This window comes from Hippocampus comes, unplaced genomic scaffold (assembly GCF_001891065.2).
Source record: "Hippocampus comes isolate QL1 unplaced genomic scaffold, H_comes_QL1_v1.1 scaffold367, whole genome shotgun sequence".
Taxonomy (NCBI): domain Eukaryota; kingdom Metazoa; phylum Chordata; class Actinopteri; order Syngnathiformes; family Syngnathidae; genus Hippocampus; species Hippocampus comes.
The window spans coordinates 1,170,930-1,196,261 of NW_017805741.1; the positions used below are offsets into that span (position 1 = coordinate 1,170,930).

Sequence of the window (25,332 nt, forward strand, 5' to 3'; positions counted from 1 at the left end):
TGTCATACAAACCAACCAGCCCAAAAGAAACCATTTCGAAAGGCTTTTCTTCATTTCTGTGACCTATGACCTGTCCAACTCAATTGAGAGAGAATTGTGTCCCCTTTTGGCGACTGACACATTTCTCATCCCCACAAAATCTGCCGTTTTAACAAGGGGGCCTGTTTGCGCTGTTGCCTGTGGAAAAAAAAGACAAGAAAAAGCGGCGCCAACATACCAATGACGCTGAGCGTCACGGCGCTTGCGTGCAGCGTTGCGGAGTCGCGGCGGACCGTGCATTCGTACAGGCCCTGCAGGCTCAGGCCCACGCCGACGACGGTCACCGAAAAGTCCCCGATGAGGAAACGGCCCGTGGTCCAAAAGAAGCCGTCTTTTGTCCGAGCGGTGGCATTCTTGAACGAGGCCACGGAGGAGCCGTTGCGCAGCCAGATGACTTCCAGCAGCGCCTCGTCCGCTTTGTCCAACTCGAGGCTGGCGTTGCAAGGGAGGCTGGCGTTCGTATTGGGGCCGGCTCGTATTTCGCCGCAGGACGCTAAGACAAAGGCCGTTTGGGGTCGAGGGAAGACAAGGAGAGACGAGTTCAGACTTTTCTGACGCGGACATGACGAAAGACGGCGGTTGCTGACCACATGGAAAGAACAACGTCATGTTCCAAACATCTTGGAGGGCGCGCTGCGTCAACACACGCCAAAAGCCCGGATTGCGCTCTTTCAGACATTCTTTCTTTTGATCCTGGCTTTGAAGTGGCTGCAATGAGTGCCCCGTTCTTGAGGGAATATAAAGCCATTCAGCCAACCCCTTTTCGCCGACGAGCTTAATTAGTAACCGGCGCAATAAATACCTGTCAGCAAACATAAAAGCGTGCCGTGGAAAAGTTTGCGCGTCCCCTGACCTCATCGTTTGCCAGCCACAAAGCGAGCGAGTGACAGCTGACGCTCTGGAGGCGAATGTTGTTTTAACTTTTAAAAGGCCGCGCCCGCGCGACGTGTGAGCGTCGGACGATCCGAGCGATCCTTCCGTTACTCCTCAAACATGGCGATATATAAATACATTTCGATATATTTAACCGCTGCCGGTGGTCGTTGACCATCAAAGTAAACATAAAACGAAAACAGCACGGCAAAGTCCATTGACGTGTCGTGCTCTCATATTCATGAAACTAAGTGTCAAGTGAGAGACATTTTGATTTCGGAAGAATCAAAATGCAGCTCAACATTCAGCATCAAGCACACGCAGCCACTTGCAAGATGATCCAAAGCGGCGCCGCAGCATCTCAACATGAAGTAGCCCAACGCCGAGTTTTCCGCAACTCGAAATAGCGCCAATGCGAGGTGTTCCACCTTCCTCTTTTGAGCCATTCATCATCCCAAACGCAAGTCAACCCTGATCAGGACATCAGCGCACCAAAGACTTATCACAGCATTTCTAGCAGGAAAAAAACACACACACACGCAGCCGAGTGCCAGAGACTTGGCGTCAAACATGCCTCCTGAACAGAAAAGGCCATCTTCCGATGTCAGACGCGACCTGCTCACTTGACTGGAGTCCAGCGGCGTAAAATCAAACGACAAGGCAGGCTTTTGCGCCAGGAGGACACAATACTCACCCTCGTTTATGAGGTGCAAGGAGAGCAGCAAGGCGAGGACTTTACACCGCATGGCCGGGCTTGTCTCCAGAACGGCGTCTTATCGCGGGGCCCTCTTGCGGTCTTATATAGGGAGTCGCTAGGCGACAGGGGGTGGGCTCCACTTGCCGCACGGGAAAGAACAAGTACGTATAGTTCCCCCCCGGGCAGCAAAACGGGAGCCCTGTGATATGCGGAGGCGTCCCCGGTGGAGTGAGAAGGAGCGCGATGAGCTGGGAGGGACGAGTCAAGCGGCCAAAAGCGCTCGCTTAAAATTCAAAGTGGCCTCGGGCCAAGGTTGCGGGCCTACTTGCCATTGGCGCGGCGTTGCCGGCAACAAAAGGGAATCCCGCCGAGCTTCAGTGGCCGATCGCTCTTGTGAGACTGCAACTCCTTCCGACCTGCTGTTACCGTTCACGTTCTTTGCTCGGGCCCTCGACGGAGGGCTCAGAAACCATTTTCGGAACATCAAATGCAGTGTCAGGAAGTTTGCATTTTGGGTGAGAGCGCTTTTAGCTTGCGTTAGTTTGTTAGTTGCATGAACTATTCGGGCCTTGTGCCTGGCATGAGAACGTGTGGAAAATGTTGATTGCGCCTCACCGCCGCTCAGCTTTACTTTGAGCACTTCAAACAAACAACAACCAAAAGTGAAACGACACGCTAAGCACCAAAAACAAACCATCTTTCCAAAACTAATTAGTCTGAGCACATGGTTAGTTTTTTTTTTTCTCCCCCAGACGGGGCCGCGTGGCGGCTCACTTGTTCCACTTGACTTTGAAGGGCCGCACCTCGAAGCACTTTCAGGGGGCACTTGTGTTTCGCGCGATTGTTTGCGCTGGCTATCTTGCGCTGGCATGCCAAGCTGCCACGCAATCTCTTTGTTTTTCCTCCTTCTTTCTTTGTCTGAAAATTCTTTGCTCCTTTCATCAAGCCGAAGGCTCGATCATCAAGTCAACATGCGGAGCGACCGGTGGAGCGGAACTGATTCCCGCTAACTGCATTTTCACACTTGTCAAGATCTTGATGGGACACGTATTTACAGTCAACAGGGGATGGAAAGAAAGAAAGCCCAATCGTAAATCTTAAGAAATATGAACAAATACCGAACGAAAAAACAGGCAATATGCAAATCTGCAAGTGCCGAACCTCAAGGAGACGGGCTTCAAACTAATAGGCCAATTGAATTGCCGACATGAGTCATTTGAACCAAAAAGATGTCCCAAACTCTGATCCTTGAGCCTTTTTTCAGACAGTCAGCCAAGAGCTTTTCGCTGTTAGCGCCACCCGTGAAAGAGCCCGAGTAAAAGATGTCAAAGTATGACAAACACACACGCACGCACGCAGGCCCATGGCAAAAACGAAAGTCATTTCGCAATACGTGACGGATGCATGACAACTTTGAGTGAGCCAAACTGAATGCGGGCATGTGTGCATTGGAAAAGGCGGTTGAGTGTTTTACAGAGAAAACCAAGATAAGATTGTCTTACGAGGCCCGATAAAAGGTGTCCGTACAAAAGGTAATGTTGCTGACGTTTGATTGACACATCATTCCAAGGTCTTTAGCTAAAGACGCTGTCAAGTGAAGCCAGAGATTTGTTTTTTTTGTTTTTTAAATACATTGCTCAATAGTGATCAGTCACCAATCATGTCACAAGGTTGTAAACAGCTAACTACATCTCAATGTGAAGCATTCAAAATTTTTGAATAAATATATCTTTTTTTTCCAATTGATTCAAACTTCGAATACAGATTGAACGATTTTCGCTCTCGAAGACGTACATAAGTGTACCTAATCTTGTGGCTAGACGTTGGAGGCGGGGCAAGGCCAAGGTGGCAAATATCACCTTGATCCGAAATTGGAGTTCCAAACGCCAGCCAACACAACGGACGGCAGCAGCTCAGCCAACAAACGCAATTCAAAAGAATTCCAAACTGTCCACCCCCCCCCCCCCAGTCGCCTTCCATTCATTTTCCTGTTGTCGATCAGCGTCTCATCATTTCATCTTTCCTGACGCCAGGCCTGTGGCCTCGCCGCAATCATGATGACTCGTGCATGTACTGAAGTGAACTTAGCTCATCGCTATTTCTACTTCTCACCAGAGTGTCTTTGTTCGAAAGAAAGCGCGGATATTATTTTTTTTTTCCCCGCCTCCGCTGACAACGTGGAGAGTACAGAGAACCGCAATGATGACAAAGCACATTGTCGCGATGTGATTGTGAGACAGGTTGACAGACAGTCGAGACCGGTCGGAGCGCATTTCAAAGTTGGGCCGTGGACATCCTATTACAAGAGTCCTGAAACGCATGGCTGGAAAACACGACCTGTTCAGATGATATGCCATTGTGCTCGGCGCAAATCTTGCACGGCGTGACAACACACGTTGGGGTAACACAAACCGGTTTCGCAGGAGTGGCTATTGTATAAATAGACGCGGGAGGGCGAGCAAATAAAACAAGCAAGCGAGCTTCCTCCTGCACTTGAACAACACGATGCTGCGAACAACGCGGGCTCTCCTCTGGGCTCTGCTACTCACAAGTCAAGGTGGGCGCACGCGCGACCGGATGGGGGCTCTCGTTTTCCGTTCCGAAAGGTCATTGGGAGGAAGCCGCCGCTCGAAATGGTCCAAGATCAGCTCGCCCGGGAAATATTGGATGACTCTTTGAAAAATGATTCGGCGCAGGGATCGCACACCGTGTCCCGAAATTCAAAGGGGCGCGAAGATGCCGCTTGACCGGAAATTTGTATTCATTCTTCATTTTCAAAAGAAAAAAAAAAAAAGAAAAGAAAAAAAGAATCTGCTCTGATTTCATGGGTCAACTTTTCCTTGAAGCGTGGATGTGCTCTAATTTTGTCCAAAATTCAGGGTCCACGTTCAATTTCTTTTTTGGGGGCGAGGGCGGGGGGCAAAATAAAGCGACATCATTTGTTTTCAAGAATGAGGAGAACGGTTGGTGCCTGTTAAGGTTTTTTTTTTTCTTTTCCTGGTCTTCCCTGTTGTTTTCCTTTCGAGTCTAAAGATCTCACGGGCACGAAACAGCGAACCGCCAGGCTTCCCGTTCGGTCTCCCTCTGTTGGTCGTTTCCTTGTCATTTTTGTTTCAATTCCTTTGGTAGCACCGCGAGTCGACTTCAAATTCAGCTCGGAAGCAGAAGAAAAACCGACAAGCCGTCCAATATCAAATTAACGCCGTCAAACGTGCCCCGAAGCCCTGAAAAGTGAATCGTGCCACTGACTCACTTTGTTGTTCTCTTTCCAATAGGTGGCTCAAAAGCTCAGGGTAGGTTGCGCATTGCGCTCGGTCCCCCCTCCCCACAAGTTCTGGCCATCGCCGAATCCCAGAGCCACCAATGCTTTTTTTGTTCCCCCCCCCGCTGCCCTAGAGTGCGGAACGGCGCCGCTCAACCCGAGGATCGTGGGAGGCGACGATGCCCCGGCGGGCTCGTGGCCCTGGCAGGTCAGCTTGCACGTCAACGGGAATCACACTTGCGGAGGGAGCGTGATCAGCGAGGAATGGGTGCTCACCGCGGCCCACTGCATTTCCACGTAAGGTCACCCCCCCAGCGGAGCCGAGTCACAGGTGGCTGGCTGGCAAAAGCGCTCGCGCGGGCCCTCTCCGGAATGAGCTCGAGTTCAAGTCAAGTCATGACTGACATCATTTCATATTCCATCCATTTAAATTCTTTGTTGCACGAGACTTCATCCTACGAGCGTTCGCACACCAGCAGGCCCGGCGGCTGAGCTCACACTGACATTTGCAAGCTCCGATGTCGTTTGCAGTCGCCGGCAGAGGGCGCCACCCTGAGAGGAGTCCAAGCGGGTGGCTTCGGCTGCTCCTTTCAGATTCCACAAATGCAATGTTCCTCAGAAGACGACTGGGTGCACATAGAACAGAAACGTGTGATGACATAGAATGCCCGCGACATTCGTACTTCCACTTTTGGGGCTATTTTGATGCTAAAAGAAGCCGACTGGGCGCCGAAATCCCCCAAAAGCGGGACAAGGCACAATGAATGACAAATTGACCCTTTTTTCTCCCCCCCTTCTCAAACGTAGCACGGACCTTCGACTTTGGCGCCTGTTCTTTGGAAAACAGAATCAAAGTACCACGGGGCCGAACGAGGTCAGCCGAACGTTGGCCCGAATCATCATTCACCCCGACTACAACGATCAAAACTTTCAAAATGACATTGCGCTGATGAGGCTGAGCAGCCCCGTCACGTACAGCGACTTCATCAGGCCCATCTGCATGGCGAGCAACTCCAGCCAGTTCCACAACGGCACCAGGTGCTGGGGCACCGGATGGGGCAGACTGAGCAGTGACGGCGAGTATTACCATCACACTTTTCTTCAACATTCACGCGCATTGACCGGAATCGCTCACGAGAGTTCAAAAAGTCAGCGAGCAAAAAAATCGATCCAAAAACAACCGTCTTGGGAGCACTTTTTCAGAAACGGAAAAAGGCTCCCACCCCCACCCTTTCTCTCCAGGACATGTGTGCACTCACAGCCAACAATAAGGCGCTCTAAAGCAGTCCCCCAAGGCTGGGGGTGCGGGGGGGCTTTATTTATTGAGAGGACGCTGGAGCAATGACACCAACAAAAATGTACTAATCCCTCCCTTTGTTGATTTGCCCTATTACAATGCACATCAATAATGAAGGCCTAACATGAAGATGATCAAATGAATTTGCAGCCGTTGCTTCCTGTCGGGGTACAAAGCAGGATTGAAGATTTGCCATTAAATAATACTCAGCAAAAGCGAGTACGAGGTGAAAGACTTGCTCTTTTTAGGCCCGTTCTTTCAAATTGAGTGTCCCAAAAAATAGCATGCCGCCATCTGGTGCTCGACGGTGGAATTGCTTTGAAACCAAATCAAGGCGAGAGGCTCTGGAGCAAAAGAGCGTTCCGATAGCGGTGTTGGGTATTGCCGTCCCGTCGATGGTTGAAATGACTTTTCTTTTCTCCCGCAGAGCCGCTCGTGGCCGGGAGCACTTTTTCAGAAACGGAAAAAGGCTCCCACCCCCACCCTTTCTCTCCAGGACATGTGTGCACTCACAGCCAACAATAAGGCGCTCTAAAGCAGTCACCCAAGCTCGGGGGTGCAGGGGGGCTTTATTGAGAGGACGCCGGTGCAATGACACCAACAAAAATGTACTAATCCCTCCCTTTGTTGATTTGCCCTATTACAATGCACATCAATAATGAAGGCCTAACATGAAGATGATCAAATGAATTTGCAGCCGTTGCTTCCTGTCGGGGTACAAAGCAGGACTGAAGAAGATTTGCCATTCAATAATCCTCAGCAAAAGCGAGTACAAAGTCTAAGACTTGCTCTTTTTAGGCCTGCTCTTTCAAATCGAGTGTCCAAAAAAAACAGCATGATGCCGCCATCTGGTGCTCGACAGTGGAATTGCTTTGAAACCAAATCAAGGCGAGGCTCTGGAGCAAAAGAGCGTTCCGATAGCGGTGTTGGGTATTGCCGTCCCGTCGATGGTTGAAATGACTTTTCTTTTCTCCCGCAGAGCCGCTCGTGGCCTTTGAAAGGCTGCAAGAGGTTGAAATTCCCATCATTGGAAACCGGCAGTGCAGCTGCGTCTACACCCTGGTGGAAAACGTACAAGTCACCGACAATATGATCTGCGCAGGGGAGCTGGACAGAGGAATCTGCCAGGTTTCTGTCTTATGATGGGGCGTGCTCGGACTGGTTTGATCGCTCGCTCTCAGCGTCACCTGCAAAATGTGTTTTGTTTGCAGGGCGACTCGGGCGGACCCGTGCAGTGCAAGCAAGGCTCGGTGTGGATCCAGGCGGGTCTGGCCAGTTTCGGCATCCCCTGCGCCACGGGGCTTTTCCCTGAGGTCTTCGCTCGCGTGTCCTTTTACCAAGACTGGATTACGGCGCAAGTGGCGGGGGCCGCCATTAGTTTTGTCACCTACACCGACACCGGCGTGGACCAAGACGCCAGCTTTGTGTGCCCGCTCGATACAGGTAGCTCCTCGGCCGCTGCGACTCTTTCCAGCTTCGGCGTCTTGCCCTTGCTGCTGGCCATTTGGATCTAACCGCATCGGATGGCGGCGAATGGATAGCTGAATTTTTTTTTTTTTCCCCTTGCTGCTGACCATTTGGATCTAACTGCATCGGATGGCGGCGAATGGATAGCTGCATTTATTTTTTTTTTCGTTGTCTTGAAATGTGGATTTTTGAATCGCATCCCATGACATTTCTTTCCATGTGCTTTGCGTCCAGTGATTGAGCTTTGCCATTGTGACAACAGTGTGCGGGCGCCTCACCTTCCTGTTTTACATTTCTGATTTTATCATGAGTATGGAATGCATCAAATGTGACTCCTTGCGCAAAAGCCACAATTGGACTCTGCAATTTTGATTTGATTTGATTCACGGGCTTGAAATAAAGAACGGGTGATTTATCGATGAAGTCAACGTCCATTTGCTCAATAACTTGGAATTATGACGCTGAAAACGAGGGATGGCCGTGTAGCCAGGTTCATACTGTGCCCCCACCAATTATGTAACCCCCCACTCTGCAATTTTGATTTGATTTGATTTAACGGGCTTGAAATAAACAATGGGTGATTCATCGATGAAGTCGACGTCCATTTGCCCAATGATGGGAAATGACTTGGAATTATTACGCTGAAAACAAGGGATGGCCGTGTAGCCGGGTTCATACTGTGCCCCCACCAATTATGTAACCCCCCAAAAATATAATCACCCTGACACTTGATTTTGAAATGAATAAATACACGTCACGTCAAGCATTTCTTCAAGAAGGATGTCAAACAGGAGAGAAGGGTCAACGCTTTATTCCACTGAACCGCTATCAAGGACATGACTGCGCTTGATGGAATCGATCCGATGAAAAGTAGGGCAACTCGTGGAGGGGGGGAGAAACGGTGTGGAAATATTCACCTGAGAAAAGGTGTCGAATCATCGGCGTACGGTCGAGGGAATGGAGGCAAATGGAGAGGAGGAGGAGCCTCGAGGCCAGCGGTGAGGTGACAAAAGCCGGCCGTGGCGCGCGGGGGAAGCGCTTTAATAAGCGTGATTCGCCACAAACAGGGACTCTCCGCCGGCGGCGCTGGCTCCAGAGGAACTGTATTTGCCCTGGCACGCTTGGCTGTTGGCCTGCCAGAGGAAAAAAAAAAAAAAAAACAGACCGGGACGGAGGTCAGCAACAATGGACGGCTATTTTTGACATTTGCGCCCAAGCGCCGACAGACACGCACCAGAGCTCTCTTGATGAACTCCTCCTGGCACGCCTTTCCGTTCTCCTGTTTGCCGCCCCAGGCCTTGAGCGCCGACGCCTGCAGGGCACGCCCGTACGAGAAGGTCAGGGCCCAGGGCCTGTGCAGGGGGCACTGGTTCATGGCGTTCAGGTTGACCGAGGCCTCCTCCTCGCTCTGACCGCCGGACAGGAAGGTGATGCCTGAGAGGGGAGAGTCAAACAGCCGTTTCAGTCGCGGCGGCGGCCGGGGAAGACGCACCCGTGTCAGACCCCGCAAATGTGTTTGCAACAGAGTCGCACTCAAAACGTTTCGAGGTCCAGGGAAGCCATTTTTCAAGACACGGCGACCCTGTGCACCCTGATGTGAAAAAGGGTGAGGTTGCGAGAACAACGGAGAGAACGAAGTCCTCGACACAACCCAAAAAGTCATCCTCACACACGTTTTGGCGGGAGGAAAAGTACAACGGTCACCTCGAGAGGAGAATAAAGTCGGGAATAAATAAAAGCGGGGTTGATTCTCCTCACGTTGCGCCTTTTCCGCTCGAAAACGAGGCCTTCGTTGGAAGCGCAAATACCCTCATGTCCCGCAAAAGCACAGGAAAGTGGAGGCGTTTGTCGCACCGGGGACGGCGGGGGGCACGGTGCGGCGCAGGGCGGTCACGGTGGCCATGGCGATCTCCTGGTTGCTGAACTTCATGGAGCAGGAGTGGCCGGCGGTGACCATGTTGGGCTTGAGCAGAGTGCCCTCCAGGTAGACGTGGTGGTCGGACAGAGCCTTGTAAACGGCGGCCAGGACCTTCTCCGTCACATACTGGCAGCGCTTCAGGTCGTGGTCGCCGTCGGGGAGGATCTCGGGCTCCACGATGGGCACGATGCCGTGCTGAGGAAGGCGGCAGAAGACGGCGGCGTTAAAGCGCCCGCTCGTTGATGTACGACGGACGGGGCCCGAACGGCCGCATCGGTTTGGACCCGAGCGGCCGCGGCATAACGACTCGGCGGAGCCAGGTCGGCCGTACCATTTGGCAGATGCTGGCATAGCGGGCCAGGACGTTGGCGTTCTCGATGATGGCCAGTCTCGAGGGAGTGGTGGGGGTGATCTTCAGCACGCAGCGCCATTTGGCAAAGTCGGCGCCGTCCTTCTTGTACTGGGCGCAGCGCTCGTACAGCCCATCCAGACCTGCACCGAAGGAAGAACAAAAATAAAAAAAGGGTCACGCCATGAGGTACCCCGCAAGTACAAACAACCCAACGCAACAATCAATCGCTTCTCGTTTCCGCACGCGAGTTGGCCCACTCCGGTTGGGGCTCACCCTGAGTGGTGGTCTCGCCGTTGGTTCCCGCCAGAGGGACCACCCCTTTGTCGACCTTGATGCCCACCACCATGCCTCTCTCCTTGAGGTGCTGGGGGAAGGGCACGCCGCCGTCGGTCTTCTGGTACATGGTCTCGTGGAAGAGGATGACGCCGCCGATGCAGGGGGCGGCGCGATCGTCGGCGGTGAACAGGAGCTGGCGGTACAGCCTCCGGTTCTCCTCCGTGTTCTCGGCGTTGATGCTCTGGAAGCGCTTGGCGACGCTACCTGCAGACGACCCGATGGACGAATGGCGATTGGGATTTCTGGAGGGGAGTTTCAGTTTCATTTTCTGCCTATCGCGCTGCCAAGTTCGCTCATGGTTTTACGATATTTACTCGTGGCTCAAAGACCTTTGGAAAAGACTTGGATCGAAGAAAACGCGTTGACACTTATTTGCGTCCGATTCCAAAGAAAATACCTGCGCAGGGTGTATAAGAGCGAGACGGTCATCTTTACCGGTAGACTCGTCGGCGGCGAGGATTCCCTTGCCGGGAGCGACGATCTTGTGAGCGATATCGCTGAGCTCCTTCTTCTGCTCAGGAGTGAGGAAGGGGTATGCGTGAGGCATCTTGACTCTGGTCAGGGAGAGACAGACAGAGCAGATTCAAATGCTGAGGGACCGCCCACGACTCGCAGCGCATCCTCGTCGAGGCGCAAGATATCCTGCCCGGGCGACAAACGGCACTCGGCTTGTTCATTCTTCTGGCAGCCCGCAGCCCCCCACCCCCACCCCACCTCGCACATGCGCGACGACCACGAGCAGGCCTCTGACCGATTGCATTTTCTTTCCCCGGAGCCGTGACCTTTCGTGCGCCTGCATGGAACGGCGGGCCCGGTCTGGCCTGGCTTCCCCCCGCCCCCCCGACACCACCACACTGGTCTAAATATAGACGGCGGCAGCGATGGGCGCACTCCGATTTAGCACCTGAGTGAGTGTGACACGACGCACGCCAGAGACCACGCATGCAACTGGAGGAGGGAAAACCATTGACTTGATAGACTTGAAGACAAGAAAGCAGCAACCAGGGTAGCGCGCGGTTGACGAAGGGCTTCTGTGAACGACTCATACACGGAAAATCTTGCACTAGAGTCATAGCTCACCCGCTCAATATTGGTGGTCGCCGCCGAAAACCGATTATATGCGCCTCACCACTAGCCTGCGTGCATGCGTTGGCACTTTTCAGCCAGATGCATAAAAGAGCCTGCGCAAATTCTGCTCACACACATTTGGCTTTGGAAGTGAGTACATGGGAGGTAATAAATGAGACGACGTGGCGAGTGGAACGCAAAAGTACGGGCGCAGCCAAGCTTGTTTGTAAAAACGGGCACAATACCTTTGAGGTGAGAAGGAGAGCTGGGAGAAGAACGAGGGAGGTAGAGAAGCGGCCTTCGTCTGCGACAGCCTCTGGGCCGGCTGCCCCTCGTATTTATCCTCCCGGCGTGACCCTTCACATTTCAGCTGCCGGGCTATAAAAAGAACAGGACGCAACCGGAGATGGCTCGTGACATTCAGCGCGTCTCGGGGTGGAGCGCGGCGGCGGCGGCGGTTGCTTGGGGGCAGGTGGCCAACACTCGGGTGAGGGCGAAACGGCACTGGAGGAAAGGAGCAAAAGGAAGGTCATATTGTGAACAAGGAGCTTCTCGGCATTTGGCTCAGACGACGGGGGACCCCCAGCCCCACTCAAACAGAACTGCCAGGCGTACGCCACGATCCCATCGAACAGCGATTCAACGGGTCCTGGGACTGCTACGCGGGCTCCCTCTAGTGGCATGAGAAAGAAGCGCCGTCACAGCAACGTAGTTGCGTTTCATCTTTCAAAAGGCTTTGTCATTGACGTTTATTTAGGTACCATTTTTAATGGCATTCATGTGCACTACATTTTAATCCAACCATTGTTTGAGCACATTTTATTTCAATGTTGGGTGTCAGCAGCTTCGAGTACTAAATAGACTTGACGTATTGTTTGAGTGTTCTCGTTTGCCCTTTCTTCACCTGACTTTTTCTTCAAGCCGGGTTGTTGAGCAGAGTTGATGATGTCACAATCCCATCAACGCTCTCAATGGGCCAAAAGCTTTGCGATTGGTCGAGGCCCGCCGCTCGATACCGCAAAGACACGCAAGCGGCAGACAAGCTTTGAGTACGTGTCGTCGACTGCGAGAGGCGCGGCGGCACCTCATTGACGAAGCGGCGAGCTCGCGTTACGTGCAAGACGCTGAACGTTCCTTTTGCAATCCTAACCCGCTTGCGGCAACGCGGAGCCAGCTGACCCTTGACCTTTACCCATCGTCCTTTCTCGGCGGGAAGAAGTCGGGGTCGGTCGGCTGGCGCGCACGGTAAAGGTCACGCTTGCGCCCCCATCCAGTTGAGGGAGCTTCAATCGGCCAGTCGCCGAGCAGAACGCTGCACGTGGGCGTGAAGATTTGCAACACTGATATGGCCGTTCTATTTGTTGCTTTTTTTTTTTTTAATTCTTTCCCCCCTATGACTTAAGAGTGACTTATGGCACCGGTCGCTGTGCTGACGCGTTACACGCTTCTACGGGCGGAAGAAAAAATACAATATTATATTGACGGCAGGGGTGGGGAAAAATGTGCACGCGCCTCACTTTCTCAGAAAAGACAGCAAGCCCTACTTGACAAAATGTCGCTGCGGTTTTGACCAGACAACGTGCGCAGCTCCGATTATTTCCCGGACAACCACCACAAGCCAATTTCCTCTCTGACATCGAATGGCATTTCACTTGACATTTTCCATTAGGTCAGCCCCTAGCGGACATTTGTTGCGGCCACCCCCCGTTTGAAGGACCCTTCACAGCCACAGATCAGGCATGAGCGCGATAACGAATCGTTGTGTCCTCAAATTCTGTGGTGGGGAGGGAGGGGAAAATAAACGGGGGGAAAAAAGTGGTCTGCTCGTCACCGCACATCATCGATGGGCCTACACGGGAGGTCCGCACCGTTTGAAATATCCGACTAAGTCACGAAGAAAGTGACGAGGGGGATATTGCCCAAGCATCTGCCCTATGCGCCGCTGGCGCAATGCGCAACTTCTCGTTCCCACAATAGAATGAGACCACGCAGAGGAAGTAAAAGCAAAAAGGAGAAACGAAGCGAGTCGTTTTGGTATATTTGGTGATGAATGAAACAATCATGAGTCAGTTTCAATCTTTTTCTGGCAGCGCTCCGTCAGCGAGATCAAACACTGTGAATGTTGAAAAAAACAAAACAAAAACAAGAGCGGAAGGGGCAGGTTGATTTCAGAGAGTTGTCACGAAGCAGGACGGGAGTGGCCGTGCGAGTTCCCCTTCGCGCCTCTTCTGGCGATGACGGCACGTTTTGGCTTTGACACCTTCCTGTCTTGCTGTTGCCTCGGAGCGCTTCAGTGCAGTCACACGATGGACTGGCTCACTTCGACGGCAATTTTCATGACGGGTAAGAGAAGTCTCTCCTTATTTGAATGCACAGAAACTTGCTGGCTGTTTTGAGATATATATCCCCCCCCCCCCTCTTATGGCACACACTGGTCTTGAGCTATTGGAAATGATGCGGAGACAACCAGCAGAAGTTGTTTCTTCGATGAGATGCAGATTCGAAACAATATCAATCCATCTCAAGTATTTGTCTCTCTCGCTATTGTATCTGTCAGACTGTGGTATCGATCTGTCATTGCTATCCATCCATCCATCCGTCCGTCCGTCCATGATTCTTAACTTTTCAACGGTGTCTCTTGCCGGTGGCAGGAGCCTTCACCACACCATATATGGAGCGACATGCCGCAACGACACAATTGGTTCTTGTTTTCTTCTCCGCAGTGTTGAAAAGTACACTTGGTTTCAATATTGACCCCGTGGCTTGGAAGACCTTGAGGAACCCCGCGGAAAGTTTCGGATACCAGATCGTGCAAAGACAAGCCAAGTGAGTGAAGGAATTGGATCCAAACGTCTTCTCCTTTGTGATGCGTTGACATCTCGCTCGTGCGGTCCGTCGGGTTGCTGCTCTTGTTGACTTATCGCCGTTGTTGCCGTCTTATCGATGCGTTTCCTATGTGCTGAGTCCTTTGGATTTATCGATTTCTTTTTCCAGTCATGTCATATTCACCTACAAGTACCTGCTTGTCATTGAGTCTTGAGGTTGGAGTTCCGCAGAAGCTCAAGTGGCTCATTCGCAAGAGGGCTGGCATGAAATAGCAGACATGCCGCTCCCTTTCCTGCAAAATAGACTTTTGTTCCCAATTTGCTCTTGCCTGAAACTAGAAAAAAAAGAACTGAGAATGAATGGTTGTACTTGAACAGCTTGCTGGTCAGCGCACCCCTTGATCAGGATTCACAAGACAGAAGAGGGACAATCTGGAAATGCTCCACGGAGTCCTGCACCGCGCTGCCAATTTCAGGTGAGCGAATCCTGCAACGTGGGGCCATTAGATGTGAGAGCGCCATCACCGCTGCCTTCACATTTGGCTCTCAGCAAGTGTTGAGTTGGCCCGTGCTCTTGAAGTAGCTCTGAAATCATGACTCCCTTCCTCACAGTGCCCGATTTTGCCGTCAACATGTCTCTCGGTTTGACCATGACACTGGATCCGTCCACGGGAGCCGCCATGGTGAGTCGCGGCCATTTTGCACGTCAGTGCCTGTGTATTTGTCTTTTTTCCGCCCAATCGCGCCACTGATCCGATCCCCTCGCAGGCATGCGGTCCGACCATCCCCAAAGACTGTGGAAGCATCACCATGTACAACGGCGCGTGCTTGCAGATCGACCGTATGGATGGCGTCGGAGCTCCCCTGCCGCCTTCTCTGGACGGTGCTTGACTTTTTGCTCAAATGGCTCACGAGCATTTGGAAGGGGAGCCTCACTTGACTCATCCCTGTCTCTGACCAAAGCCGCCCCCTCGATAACACGGGCAAGCATCAATCTCCAACATGGCCGTTTGCAGACAAGCCTTCGCCACCTTCGACAATTGCGCTGCTGGCAAGAGCACTAGAAACAAGCCATCGGTAGCCACGGCTGCGTGGCTGATTGGCACTGGAGTTGCTCCGCCAAATGTTATCCGTTTCAAGTTTTCTTTTTGGGAAACCTGCTAAAATTATCAAAAAAAAAAAAAAAAAAAAGAAACAGCGATAATGTACCTGTTGAGCTAATTGCGCCTCACTGCCGAATCCTCTTTGGCCGTCTGAGGTCCCTTCGCGCTGTGATGTGCTCGTGCGGTGAATTTGATCAGGTGCCCTCTTCGTCCTGGAAAAGTTGAAGGCCGGATGTTGAAAAGGGGCAACGAAAGACCCCGCTCACGTTGGCTAAAAACAATTTGATCTTGATCAAGCCTTGCCTTCAAAACACTTTTGGCATGAAAGCCACCTCGCAAATGTTTGATCTTTGCCGAACGGCCTTTGAAGTCCTGTCCCTGCTCATGTACAAGCCATAAATGTTTACGACATCAACTCAAGGAGTGCGCTAAACGTGTTGGCTTTACGACGACAACACTTGAGCATTTTAACACACAGCGGCTACAGACGAGTACTCAATATATGAATGATTTACCTCACGAATCCAATGCCCAGTTGTTGGCAAACGAGGGAAGGTTTTTTTCCCCCCAACCCCGCTCCTGGACGGAGATATTCCAACGTAGGTTCAGCAAAGCTCCTGAAACCCAAGAAAACGAACCGGTCAGCGCGAGGCGGTTTGGATGCGTCGGCTATGATCGACGCCTTGTTCCGTCACGCCCCGCTGTCCTTGATCGGTTGTCTTTCTTTTGGTGCGGTTGTTTCTTGCAATTCCTATTTGAGGCACAAGAGGGTGCTACAGAGGGAGTCGTTGCGGCAAACCACAGATCATTCCACCAATGCATCCCGATGACAAAAGCCATTTTGGGGAAGCAAATAATGGAAATAAATTGTCGGGTGGACCCAGCCCCATTCGGATTCATTTGAAGACCAAACGTGGAGTGGAATGCTACGGTTTTTCAGTGTGATTCTAAACAAGCGTTGTTCTTTTTCTCGACAAGTGTGCAAAAATCAAGCTGACATCGCATTTCTCCTGGACGGCTCGGGGAGTGTGGCCGCGGAAAGTTTTAGACAAATGAAGACGTTTGTCAGTAATCTCATTGGCTCCTTTTTGGACAAAGATTCCCAGGTGAGAGACAGACGGTTTGGTTTTTTTGGGATGGATATGTTTTGTTTTCAGTGATGTCTTTTTTTTTTCTTCTCCTCTCCTCCCAAGTTTGCTGTCGTCCAATTCTCCAACAATCCCACCATCCATAATTATTTTTATAACTTCAACGTTAACAGCTGGAGAAATTATATTAATGGAATCAAACAGATCAGAGGAGGGACAAACACAGCCAGAGCCATCCAAAGCGTTGTGTAAGTTTGTTGTTGAGTGTTTCTCTCGATTAGAAAAGAATCTTTCTTGAAAAGTGCTATTTGTGTTGGTTACAGGGACCATGTATTTGTGGCAAGCAGAGGTTCCAGGCCCAATGTGAAGAAGATTCTAATCGTCATTACAGACGGAGAATCTGGCGACCATCACAACTTGCCGTCGGCGCTAACTGCAGCCGAAAGGAAAAACATCGGTCGATTTGCCATCGGAGTGAGTTGGATTTCACACGTGACGACCGTAAGTTCAAATGCTGCCATATTATTGACGTTTAATTTTTTTGGTAAGGTGGGCCGTGCGTTTAAGAATGAGAATGCGAAGCAGGAGCTGAACGCCATCGCATCTTCTCCCTCAGCAAAGCATGTCTTTCAAGTGGAGAACTTTGCCGCGCTCGAGGCAATACGGGAGACTTTGCAGGACAGCATCTTCGCTATTGAAGGTACTGACGGAAATTTTGCATCGTGGCATGTTTTGTTTTTTCCTTCCATTCCACGAGGGGGCGGCTATCTGTCCTCCGGATGATGCAATGTTGAAAGGACAAGATGCCACGTTGATGTCATTCCGGCAGGCTCGCAATCGAGCGGCGAGACCCTCAAACTGGAGATGGCTCAGCAGGGATTCAGCGCCGCCTACGTGCCCGGGGTACGACAAAGCCGCCCGCACGCGACGCTCAATCGCTTTGGGGCCTTTCCGACCATTTCCGCGATCCTTCCAGGGAATACAGATCGCGGCTGTCGGGGCCAACGAATGGAGAGGAGGCTTCCAAACGTACACCGACCAGGGAGCAAGCGCCTATTTGCCCATGAGCATTGCGCCGGACAGCTATCTCGGTACGAACGGGACAAGATTTTTGAAGCTGGATTCATTGCACCGCCGTTTAAATTGCTGGCAACGTTCTTTCGACTTGCTTTTCGCCGAGCAAAGTTCACGGTGTGACTCGATATGCACTTTAGATTTGGAGCTGTGTTTATTTCTCTTCACCACTTGGTACGAGCTATTAAGCAAGAGCAAAATAAACACGGCACCGTCTGCTGGATCCTCGTTTCAATTTCAGGCTATTCGCTAACAGTTGCCCAAACACGCAACGCGAGGTTGACGGTCGTCGGTGCTCCGAGGTATCTACACAGAGGAGTTGTGATGGTGATTTCCCAAAACAGGCTTGAACAAACGATAGACCCCTTCCAATGGCAGGTAAGCACTCGCAGCGTTCTCTGATGCCGGCAACAGAAGAAGAAAAAGAGTTCTGCTCACCGACGAATTGAAAAAAAATGATTCGATGACTTCAAAGACTGCGCACATGCACCGTATGACAACAGTCGCTGTTGTCGCTGCAGTATCAGATCGGGGAATATTTCGGAGCGGTGGTCTGCGCCATGGACGTGAACGGGGACGCAAGCACGGATGTCATCCTCATCTCTGCCCCCATGTTTGCGGAGGAGGATCGAGAGGGGAGGGTTTACGCTTGCACCATGATTGGTTTGGTGAGCCACCTCCACATGCTCTTATTTGGGACCCGCCCTCGAAAATCAATCCCAGCGATCCCGACTCATCTTCACGTATCGAGCAGAAAGTCGAGTGTCGGTTCGACTCTCCGGTCGTCCTCCGAGGAGTGCGGTCGCCCAGAGCGCGTTTTGGCTCCTCCCTCGCCATACTGCCCGACCTCAACTCGGACGGACTCAACGACTTGGCGGTCGGGGCGCCGTTGGAGGATGACGGACAAGGCGCCGTCTACGTATTTCATAGCGAGCGAACGGGGATCTCGACTACTTTCTCACAGGTGAATGACAAAGTCGATCAATGACTTGTTTTTCCCGGGCACTTGGTCAAAGTGCTGGCACTCTGTACGCCGTGTCTGTGGAATGATGACCAAAAAATAACAACGCTTTTCGTTGATCGCTTTTCACTTTTGCACTCAACTAGAGGATCGCTGGCTCAGAGTTGCGGTCGGGACTCAGGTTCTTCGGCATGTCCATTAGCCAGTCCTCTGCGGACCTCAGCGGGGACAACCTGCCCGACTTTGCTGTGGGTTCGAAAGGAACCGTCACCTTACTCAGGTACGGGATTCTCCTTTTGTCGCTTCGTTGTTTTACGGTCGCGGCTTCTGGGCAAGTCACACGCGATGACTCGCAGCATTTCCTAACTGTCGCAGCGTTGATTTTATGTGACGCGTTCAAGTGCACGCATGAGAGACCCCCACCCCCACCCCCATCGCCCCGAGCCGAGACTCGAAGCGGGGACATGATCACACTGCGAAGCAGACCTAGTAACCGTCGGCTCACCGGACTGCCCATACAGATCCAAGCCCATCGTCACGGTGGAAAGCATGCTGTCCTATGCACCGATACAGGTCTCGACGAAAAACGCCGACTGTAACAAGCCAAAGAACTTTGTGGCAGAGATCTGCTTTGTGATGATCGCACTCTCCAGCGTGCCAACAGGTGCCTAATTCTCCGGTCTCGGTTAGACCGCTTGCGTGCGCATCACGTTAACGTTTCGACTCCAAAATGTCACAGCCAAGGCCAGAGTTAATTACACTCTGACGCTGGATGCGACCCGCAAGGCGCCCAACAACCGAGGTTACATCAGTGAGGACAACAGAGAAAAAAGCGGGACCCGCATTCTGGATTTGGCAGCGGCACAATGTTTCAATGTCAACTTCTTCATCGAGGTGAGTTGTCGGACGGCGCCGACGGCTCGTTGAAGGCTCACCCGCCTCTCGCTCGTCTCTTGCTCACCGCGCCGGCGTCCGCAGCCCTGCCCGGAAGACGCCTTGAATCCGCTCTACAATGAGCTCAGATTCACTTTTGAAGGCTTGCCCGCCGCCGCCAACGCCCTGAGCCCCAGTCTGGCCGCCCAGGCCCAGACGGCCAACATTCATCCGGTGAGTCGCCTTGTCGCGATCGTGCCTTACCAGCTTTGCGGATCCCTTGCGCGGTTTTTTCACCCGTTGTCGGCTATCCCCAGTTGGCCTTTGAGATCAACTGCGGCCTCGACAAACAATGTGTGGATAACCTCCAGCTGGACTTCAATTTTAGCAGGTAAGACGCTCGTCGCACGTTGCGAGTTCTGCTTCTGCCATGCTGGAACCTCTCTCATGGCGGAGCAGATCGTCGGAGGTCCGAGTGGGCATTGACGAACTCTTGAACGTCACCGTATCTGTGGAGAACCTGGGGGAAGACGCGTACAACGCCCTCGTTGTTCTTACGTACCCGGCCGAGTTCTCCTTCAGGAAGTTTGCCGTCTTGCAGGTAGGCGTCGACATCAGCGGGACTTCTTCCGCTCCGGCTACCTGCGATTGTGGATTTTTCGTAAAATGGTGGTGCTTTAGCTTTGAGGAAGATTGTGGCGGTCCAATCCAAAGCGGCTTCTTCAGTTCTAAATTTTGAGTGTGGCGTAACTGTGGCTGTGCCTTTGGAGGGTGCGCTCACATCGGAGTTGTTGCTCTTGCGGTTGCCCGGCATGACTGCTGAACGGCCGTCGTCTCGCATCTGCCTGCTGGGGAAAGAGCAAACAGGCACAGCTCATTCTCCGCGAAGGCAGAGGCTCTCCTTCTTCAAAGAGATGGCTTCTTTGGGGCCCTCCTTGAACCCGGTGGTCTTTCGTCATCCCCGGCATTTGGACACCGGTGGCCCCTTCTTAAAATCTACAACTGAAGAAGCCTTTTAGATCAATGATCAAATGATCAACAAAGGGGAAGAGTCCGGTCGACTCTCTTCAACGTTTGAGACGGCCCACGACCCGGATGACTGGGAATCGACACAGATGCTAGCCTGGATTTCTTTTCTCCACAAAGGGCCGAATTGAGTGCAACTCCTTGGACAGCGAAAGTGGCCTATCTCGGGGAAAGACAGATTGCACCGTTGACAAGCCCATTCTCAGAAGCAACACATCGGTGAGTTCGGTGCCATGTAAAAATGCCGAGGCGACTTCGCGTTGCGCACCGCACGCCTTTCGAAATGATGACAACATGGATGAATGTAGCTTCCCCCGTTCTTCTAATGGCCGATCGTACTATCTGCGAGAACCATACGTGGCGGTATTCAAAATGCTCCAAATAAATCGTTCTTATCCGCTGACATTTCAGGCCGTCTTTGTGGTGTCGTACGGCATCGAAACCAACAGCCGACTGGACTCCAGAATTTCGGTCACAGCAAACGCAACAAGGTCGAGTTCCTCAACCCGTGCGCATGTTATATGTTGCGCAATTCAACTGTTGTCTCCCTTACAGCAGTAACCAGCGGCACTCGGCTTTAAGCCAACTTTACAAAGAGAAAGACATTGGCGTCAAGTACAGCATTTTTGTCACGATGGAAAGGTGCGTATTTGGACGGTCGTGACAATGGGAGAGGATTCATTGAGCGTACCACTCATCAGACATTTCTTTTCAGTTCCCTAAGCTACGTCAATTTCACCTTTGGAAAGAATGACGTGCAGAAAACGGTCGAGCAAACCGTTCTGGTACCGTAATGATCAAAGGGCTTTTTTTTTTTTGGGGGGGGGCTTTGAGTTAATTTCTTACTTGGTTTGTGTTAGGTTTCCAACAACGTCCGAGCCTTTCATGTCACAGTGGTGATCAGGGTGCCCGTGAAGCTTGGCGAAAAGGACATCTGGGCCAATCTGAGCTCTTTGCAGGTCGCACGTCGCATCGCTACTCCAAAGAGGGCTGTTTGCGCAGACCTTCACTTTCAAGGGTGAGCACTTTTGGTTGACGTGACATCAACTGTCTTCACTTCAGATTCCAGACTGTCAGTACAGCAACGACGAACAAGCCAATGTCTCCGATTGGCGTGGTCACCTGCAAAAAAATAAGATTTTGGTAAGACAAACGGCGCGACCCTTGATTTTGGGCAACCGGTTCGAATGGTGTCCTTGAATGTCCCGCAGGACTGCTCGGTGGCCACATGCAGGGTGTTCAAGTGTCCTCGCTTTATGGGAAGGCTGGAGGGCAAACGGTACAAAATATCAGCCAATATGAGTTCGGCTTGGATCCAGCAGGTAGTGCCTTAGCGTGCGGGGGGGGGGGGGGGGGTCAAGGCACGCAAAGCGCTTTTGTTGCACCGCCCATCTGTCTGCTCTGCTGCTCAAACAGATCGGACTCGACAGGGCCAAGTTCATCTTGACCACCACGGCCAGTCTGGAGTATGACGAGAACCAGTATATCTTCTTTTCGCCATCATCTAATAACGACCCTCCGGCACGCAAGGTAATTTTACGCCAAGAACGGAACGGCTCCGATGTATGGACGCAAATGCTATTGGGAATTTCAGATTGAGACAGAGGTGGAAGTGTACCCTCAACCGGACTTCACCAAAGAGATTGTTGGCGGTTCCTTAGGCGGGCTGGCTATCCTGGTTCTCCTCTCAGTTGTCCTTTATAAGGTGAGAAAATAAAGGCATGAAAAGAAATGGTTATCATCACACATAATAATATTCCAATCTTTTTGTATTCATAGGCTGGATTTTTCAAAAGTAAATACAAGGAAATGATTAACGATGCCGACGGTGCAGACACAGGCGGCCCGGTGCATGACGAGCGCGCACTCACGCAGTAGTAACAAAATTGCTGCCCTTTTTTTGTTTGTTTGTTTTTGGTTTTTTTTTTTTTGGGGGGGGGGGGGTTGTACAGGCTTTTGCTTGAAGCGGCCCAAAACACAGAGATCATTGGTCCTGTCGGCGATGCCCATACAACACGATCAAGAGAATTTCATGAGAACACACAGAATGACATTTGTACACTATTTTGTGTTGAAGAGCTGAAACAAATTGCTGCATTTCACTCCAATTGCCCCACGGGGATAAATAAAGTTTTCTGAATCTGAATCTGAATTTATATGACATCAAGAACATACGTGTTCAAACAAAGTCTTGAAAATATGTCGAGTATGTTTTTCATATGTTAAGGATGCATTTTATTTCATTGTTAAAATGAGTCACAATAACAATAAAAAAGTTAAAAGGGACTTGAATTACTTTGGCTTGACAACATGTTTCCACAAAGCAGTTTGGGACTCCAAAGGAGCCAAATTGTCTCGTAGCGCTTTTTTAGCACACTTGAAGCTCCAAGTCATGACCTGATCAGCGCATTAAGTGCTTTTGCGTGGCGACATTGTATTCTAAGAGCAGCAATGAAAAGTTTCAAGCTGCTCCATGACACACGCGTGAGGCCAGGTAGACGGAGGTCCAAGCCACAGAGAAGGAAAGGAACGAGCACCCATAGGAACTTGGAGCTCCTGCCGAGGAGGGAGCCGCAGGAGACGGCAGGTCGCCGACCGTTTCCTTCAAGAAGCATCCAAAACGCGCCATTTTGGAAAAGACCTGAATGTCGGCAAGGGGGGGTCGACCACTTGTTGCAACAACGGCTGCCAGGAACCAAGATGAGTCTGCCTTGCAGATCAGAGGGCCACCAACATCCCCCTACAAAGAGGATCACGCCAGGGAAGGGCATCATACATGCATCCAAACTTGCGTAAAAAACGTAAGTTCCCTGTTTTTTTTTACATAGTACACTTGATGGGGAAATAAGCTCATCAGAGGTAAAGCCCAGACGGGAGAGTTAGCAGAGAAAGCTGGAGAGGCCACGCTGAGCTGGTTTGGACATTTTCAGAGGAGCAACGTTTGCTCGAAATGGTGCCACCAGGTGGGAAGCAAAGAGGAGATGATGACTGCGGACAGGGAAGGCTTGCAGACAGTTGGACCGAGAGCAGAGGATGCTGAGGACAAGCCCGGCCCGAAGAGGAGTATTTGTTGCTGCGATCCCTGGATCGGGTTTAGCCCAAAGCGAAAGAAGGCCGGAAAAGGGGACAAAAGGAATGCACCTGTTGTAGGTCCAAAGAAGAGGTACAAATGTTCTCCCGATCGGAAGCGGCACTCCCGCAACTGACGACCACAGTTTCAAGTTCTCTTAGACCGGCAGATTTCTCAACGCCTGCAGAGAGGACACAAGCTTGCGTTGATATATTTTGGGCCATTTTGAGAGAATCCAAGCCCCGTACAAATTTTGCACGCCAACGGCGTCCTCACTTGGATCTTCGTTTGCCTGCCCCCAGCCAGCCGTCCAGCACCGGGTTCCGAAAGGGAAGGATACGGCACCGCTGATGTCCAAACACACAGGCTGGAGGTATTCATAGAAGCTGACGTCTTCCCTTAGCTGCAGCACGGCGACGTTGGAACCTTGCAGTTTGCTTACAGCAATATTGGCAATCGCTGAAAAGACTTGGAACTCCTCCACGCCGTTGACAAGTTTTTGTCCCAGATATGCGGTCCAGTCACTGGCATTTGGAGCGGGGCTGTACGCAGCATATATGGCCTTAGAACAAAAGCATTCGAGCGCAAACCCTCTGAATTTGAACAGATCGCGAAATGCGGCACCTCGGTTTTCAAGTCAAGTACGTCACTCAGAGAGTCCACTACTTTGCTCAAATGCAGTACATACTTGGAGAAGCACTCGGCAGAAGTGAGGACGAAGCTTGAAGAGATGAGAGTTCCCGCACAGGTGTACGCTCCGTTTTTGTGGAGACTGACGAGCCAAGGCCACGTTCCACCCGCGACCAATCCACGGTCACTTTTTACGCGATTGTTCAAAGGTGCAGTGCCGCAAACGTGACCTAAATGAGACAAACCAAGAGTGAATGAATGACACAGGTAGTGAGGAAAGACCACAGGTGTAGCATATACAGTAAAAGATGTTCACCGGTGGGACTTGGTAGTGTTGGGCTTGGCGTTTTTGAGATGGGATCCGGTTCTTCTGAAGGAGCAACCTCAGGAGGAGGTGGAGGGCAAGTGGAGTTGCTGTCAACGTCCAGCCCGCCGGAGTTGAACTGCACAAAGCCCGGCTCGTCCGAGCCGATGTGGGAGCTGATCCACGACTGGTAGCGGGACACTCTGGAGTAGACCCCGGGCAGATTGGGCCGAGCGCAGCCAAAGCCAAAACTGCCGATTCCAGACTGGATCCAGACACCATCCTGCTCGCTCACCATCGGACCTCCTGAGTTGCCCTGCCGGCATGCAGCGGAATCGTGTTACTTTTGAAACATGCAAAACCGCTTCCAGAGCCAAGGGGGAATGAGAATAAGTAGTTTACCCGACAAAAGTCTCTCCCTTGTTCCAGGACCCCCACACAGATCATATTGTCTGTGACCGAGCTGCCTCCGGTCAGGCAGTTACACTGTCTGTTTCCCAGAACCGGGACTTGCACTTCTCGGAGCCTTTTAGGCAAGGGGACGGACTCTACAAAGTACAGTGGGAGTAGATTAGACTCATCCGACAAAGGTCATCCTCGCGTCTTATTTGAGAAAATATGACTTTATTGTCCGTGACATGCCTTACCTCCTTCCTGAACTCTTCCCCAACCAGTGACCCAGCTGTCGGTACCATTGTTGAACACACTGCCATTGGCTGCCAGGCACACAGGTCTGATGTCATCGGTGAATGTGACTGCTGAGGAGAGCCTGAGAAGAGCGATGTCATTGTCATGGCTGGAGCGGTTGTGGTTCGGATGCAAAACGATGGTGGCGACAGTCTTGGTCACTTCGTTTGGGTTGCTTGCTAGCAGGTTCTGACGACCAAGGGAAACTTCCCATCCAAAGGTACTTGTGCTACAGCCAGAATGCCAAAGGTTAGCTGGCCAAAGCAGAAGAAATGCGTATGCATTCACATTAGGATGACCCACCTGGAGAAGCAGTGGGCGGCAGACATCACCCACTCTCTGTTAATGAGTGAACCGCCACAAACATGGTGACCACACGCCT

The 25,332-nt window shown here is 51.6% G+C and overlaps 4 protein-coding genes across 6 annotated transcripts in view; 2 read left to right on the plus strand and 2 right to left on the minus strand.

Moving 5' to 3' along the window:
- The first annotated feature begins 4,057 nt into the window (after positions 1-4,057).
- LOC109523999 (prostasin) lies at positions 4,058-8,055 on the plus strand. The gene is made up of 6 exons (XM_019883562.1): positions 4,058-4,166; positions 4,885-4,902; positions 5,006-5,168; positions 5,679-5,947; positions 7,148-7,296; positions 7,380-8,055. Exons 1-6 carry the CDS (start codon positions 4,115-4,117, stop codon positions 7,680-7,682), a joined length of 954 nt encoding a protein of 317 aa, XP_019739121.1. The 5' UTR covers positions 4,058-4,114; the 3' UTR covers positions 7,683-8,055.
- Positions 8,056-8,430: 375 nt separating this feature from the next.
- Positions 8,431-11,666, minus strand: aldoab (aldolase a, fructose-bisphosphate, b). Its single transcript, XM_019883542.1, has 7 exons — positions 11,555-11,666; positions 10,677-10,795; positions 10,179-10,445; positions 9,885-10,045; positions 9,490-9,748; positions 8,870-9,069; positions 8,431-8,768 (listed from the first exon to the last, which is right to left on the minus strand). Exons 2-7 carry the CDS (start codon positions 10,786-10,788, stop codon positions 8,676-8,678), a joined length of 1,092 nt encoding a protein of 363 aa, XP_019739101.1. The 5' UTR covers positions 10,789-10,795; positions 11,555-11,666; the 3' UTR covers positions 8,431-8,675.
- A 1,816-nt stretch (positions 11,667-13,482) lies between these two features.
- On the plus strand, positions 13,483-22,160 carry LOC109523946 (integrin alpha-M-like). 3 transcript variants are annotated; one of them, XM_019883457.1, is made up of 30 exons: positions 13,483-13,652; positions 13,942-14,135; positions 14,513-14,610; positions 14,747-14,817; positions 14,903-15,017; positions 16,216-16,343; positions 16,431-16,573; positions 16,649-16,799; positions 16,875-17,025; positions 17,155-17,228; positions 17,302-17,416; positions 17,641-17,777; positions 17,921-18,067; positions 18,154-18,363; positions 18,507-18,640; positions 18,882-19,024; positions 19,100-19,254; positions 19,339-19,467; positions 19,551-19,624; positions 19,693-19,834; positions 20,380-20,478; positions 20,671-20,750; positions 20,815-20,901; positions 20,975-21,044; positions 21,120-21,218; positions 21,322-21,402; positions 21,471-21,581; positions 21,676-21,789; positions 21,854-21,964; positions 22,039-22,160. In XM_019883457.1, exons 2-30 carry the CDS (start codon positions 13,981-13,983, stop codon positions 22,135-22,137), a joined length of 3,423 nt encoding a protein of 1,140 aa, XP_019739016.1. In that variant the 5' UTR covers positions 13,483-13,652; positions 13,942-13,980; the 3' UTR covers positions 22,138-22,160. The 3 variants fall into 3 exon arrangements, with proteins under 3 accessions (XP_019739016.1, XP_019739015.1, XP_019739017.1); XM_019883456.1 differs by having other exon boundaries at positions 14,033-14,135; XM_019883458.1 differs by lacking the exon at positions 14,903-15,017 and having other exon boundaries at positions 13,484-13,652; positions 14,033-14,135.
- A 469-nt stretch (positions 22,161-22,629) lies between these two features.
- The window catches only part of LOC109523882 (uncharacterized), an 11,117-nt gene continuing 8,414 nt past the window's right edge, over positions 22,630-25,332 (minus strand). The window contains exons 24-31 of the mRNA XM_019883322.1: positions 25,254-25,330; positions 24,911-25,179; positions 24,666-24,811; positions 24,276-24,579; positions 24,018-24,189; positions 23,606-23,871; positions 23,401-23,510; positions 22,630-22,999 (exon numbers count right to left, since the gene is read on the minus strand). Of these exons, the coding sequence (XP_019738881.1) occupies positions 22,721-22,999; positions 23,401-23,510; positions 23,606-23,871; positions 24,018-24,189; positions 24,276-24,579; positions 24,666-24,811; positions 24,911-25,179; positions 25,254-25,330 (1,623 nt within the window). The 3' untranslated portion in view covers positions 22,630-22,720. The remainder of the gene's footprint in view (positions 23,000-23,400; positions 23,511-23,605; positions 23,872-24,017; positions 24,190-24,275; positions 24,580-24,665; positions 24,812-24,910; positions 25,180-25,253; positions 25,331-25,332) is intronic.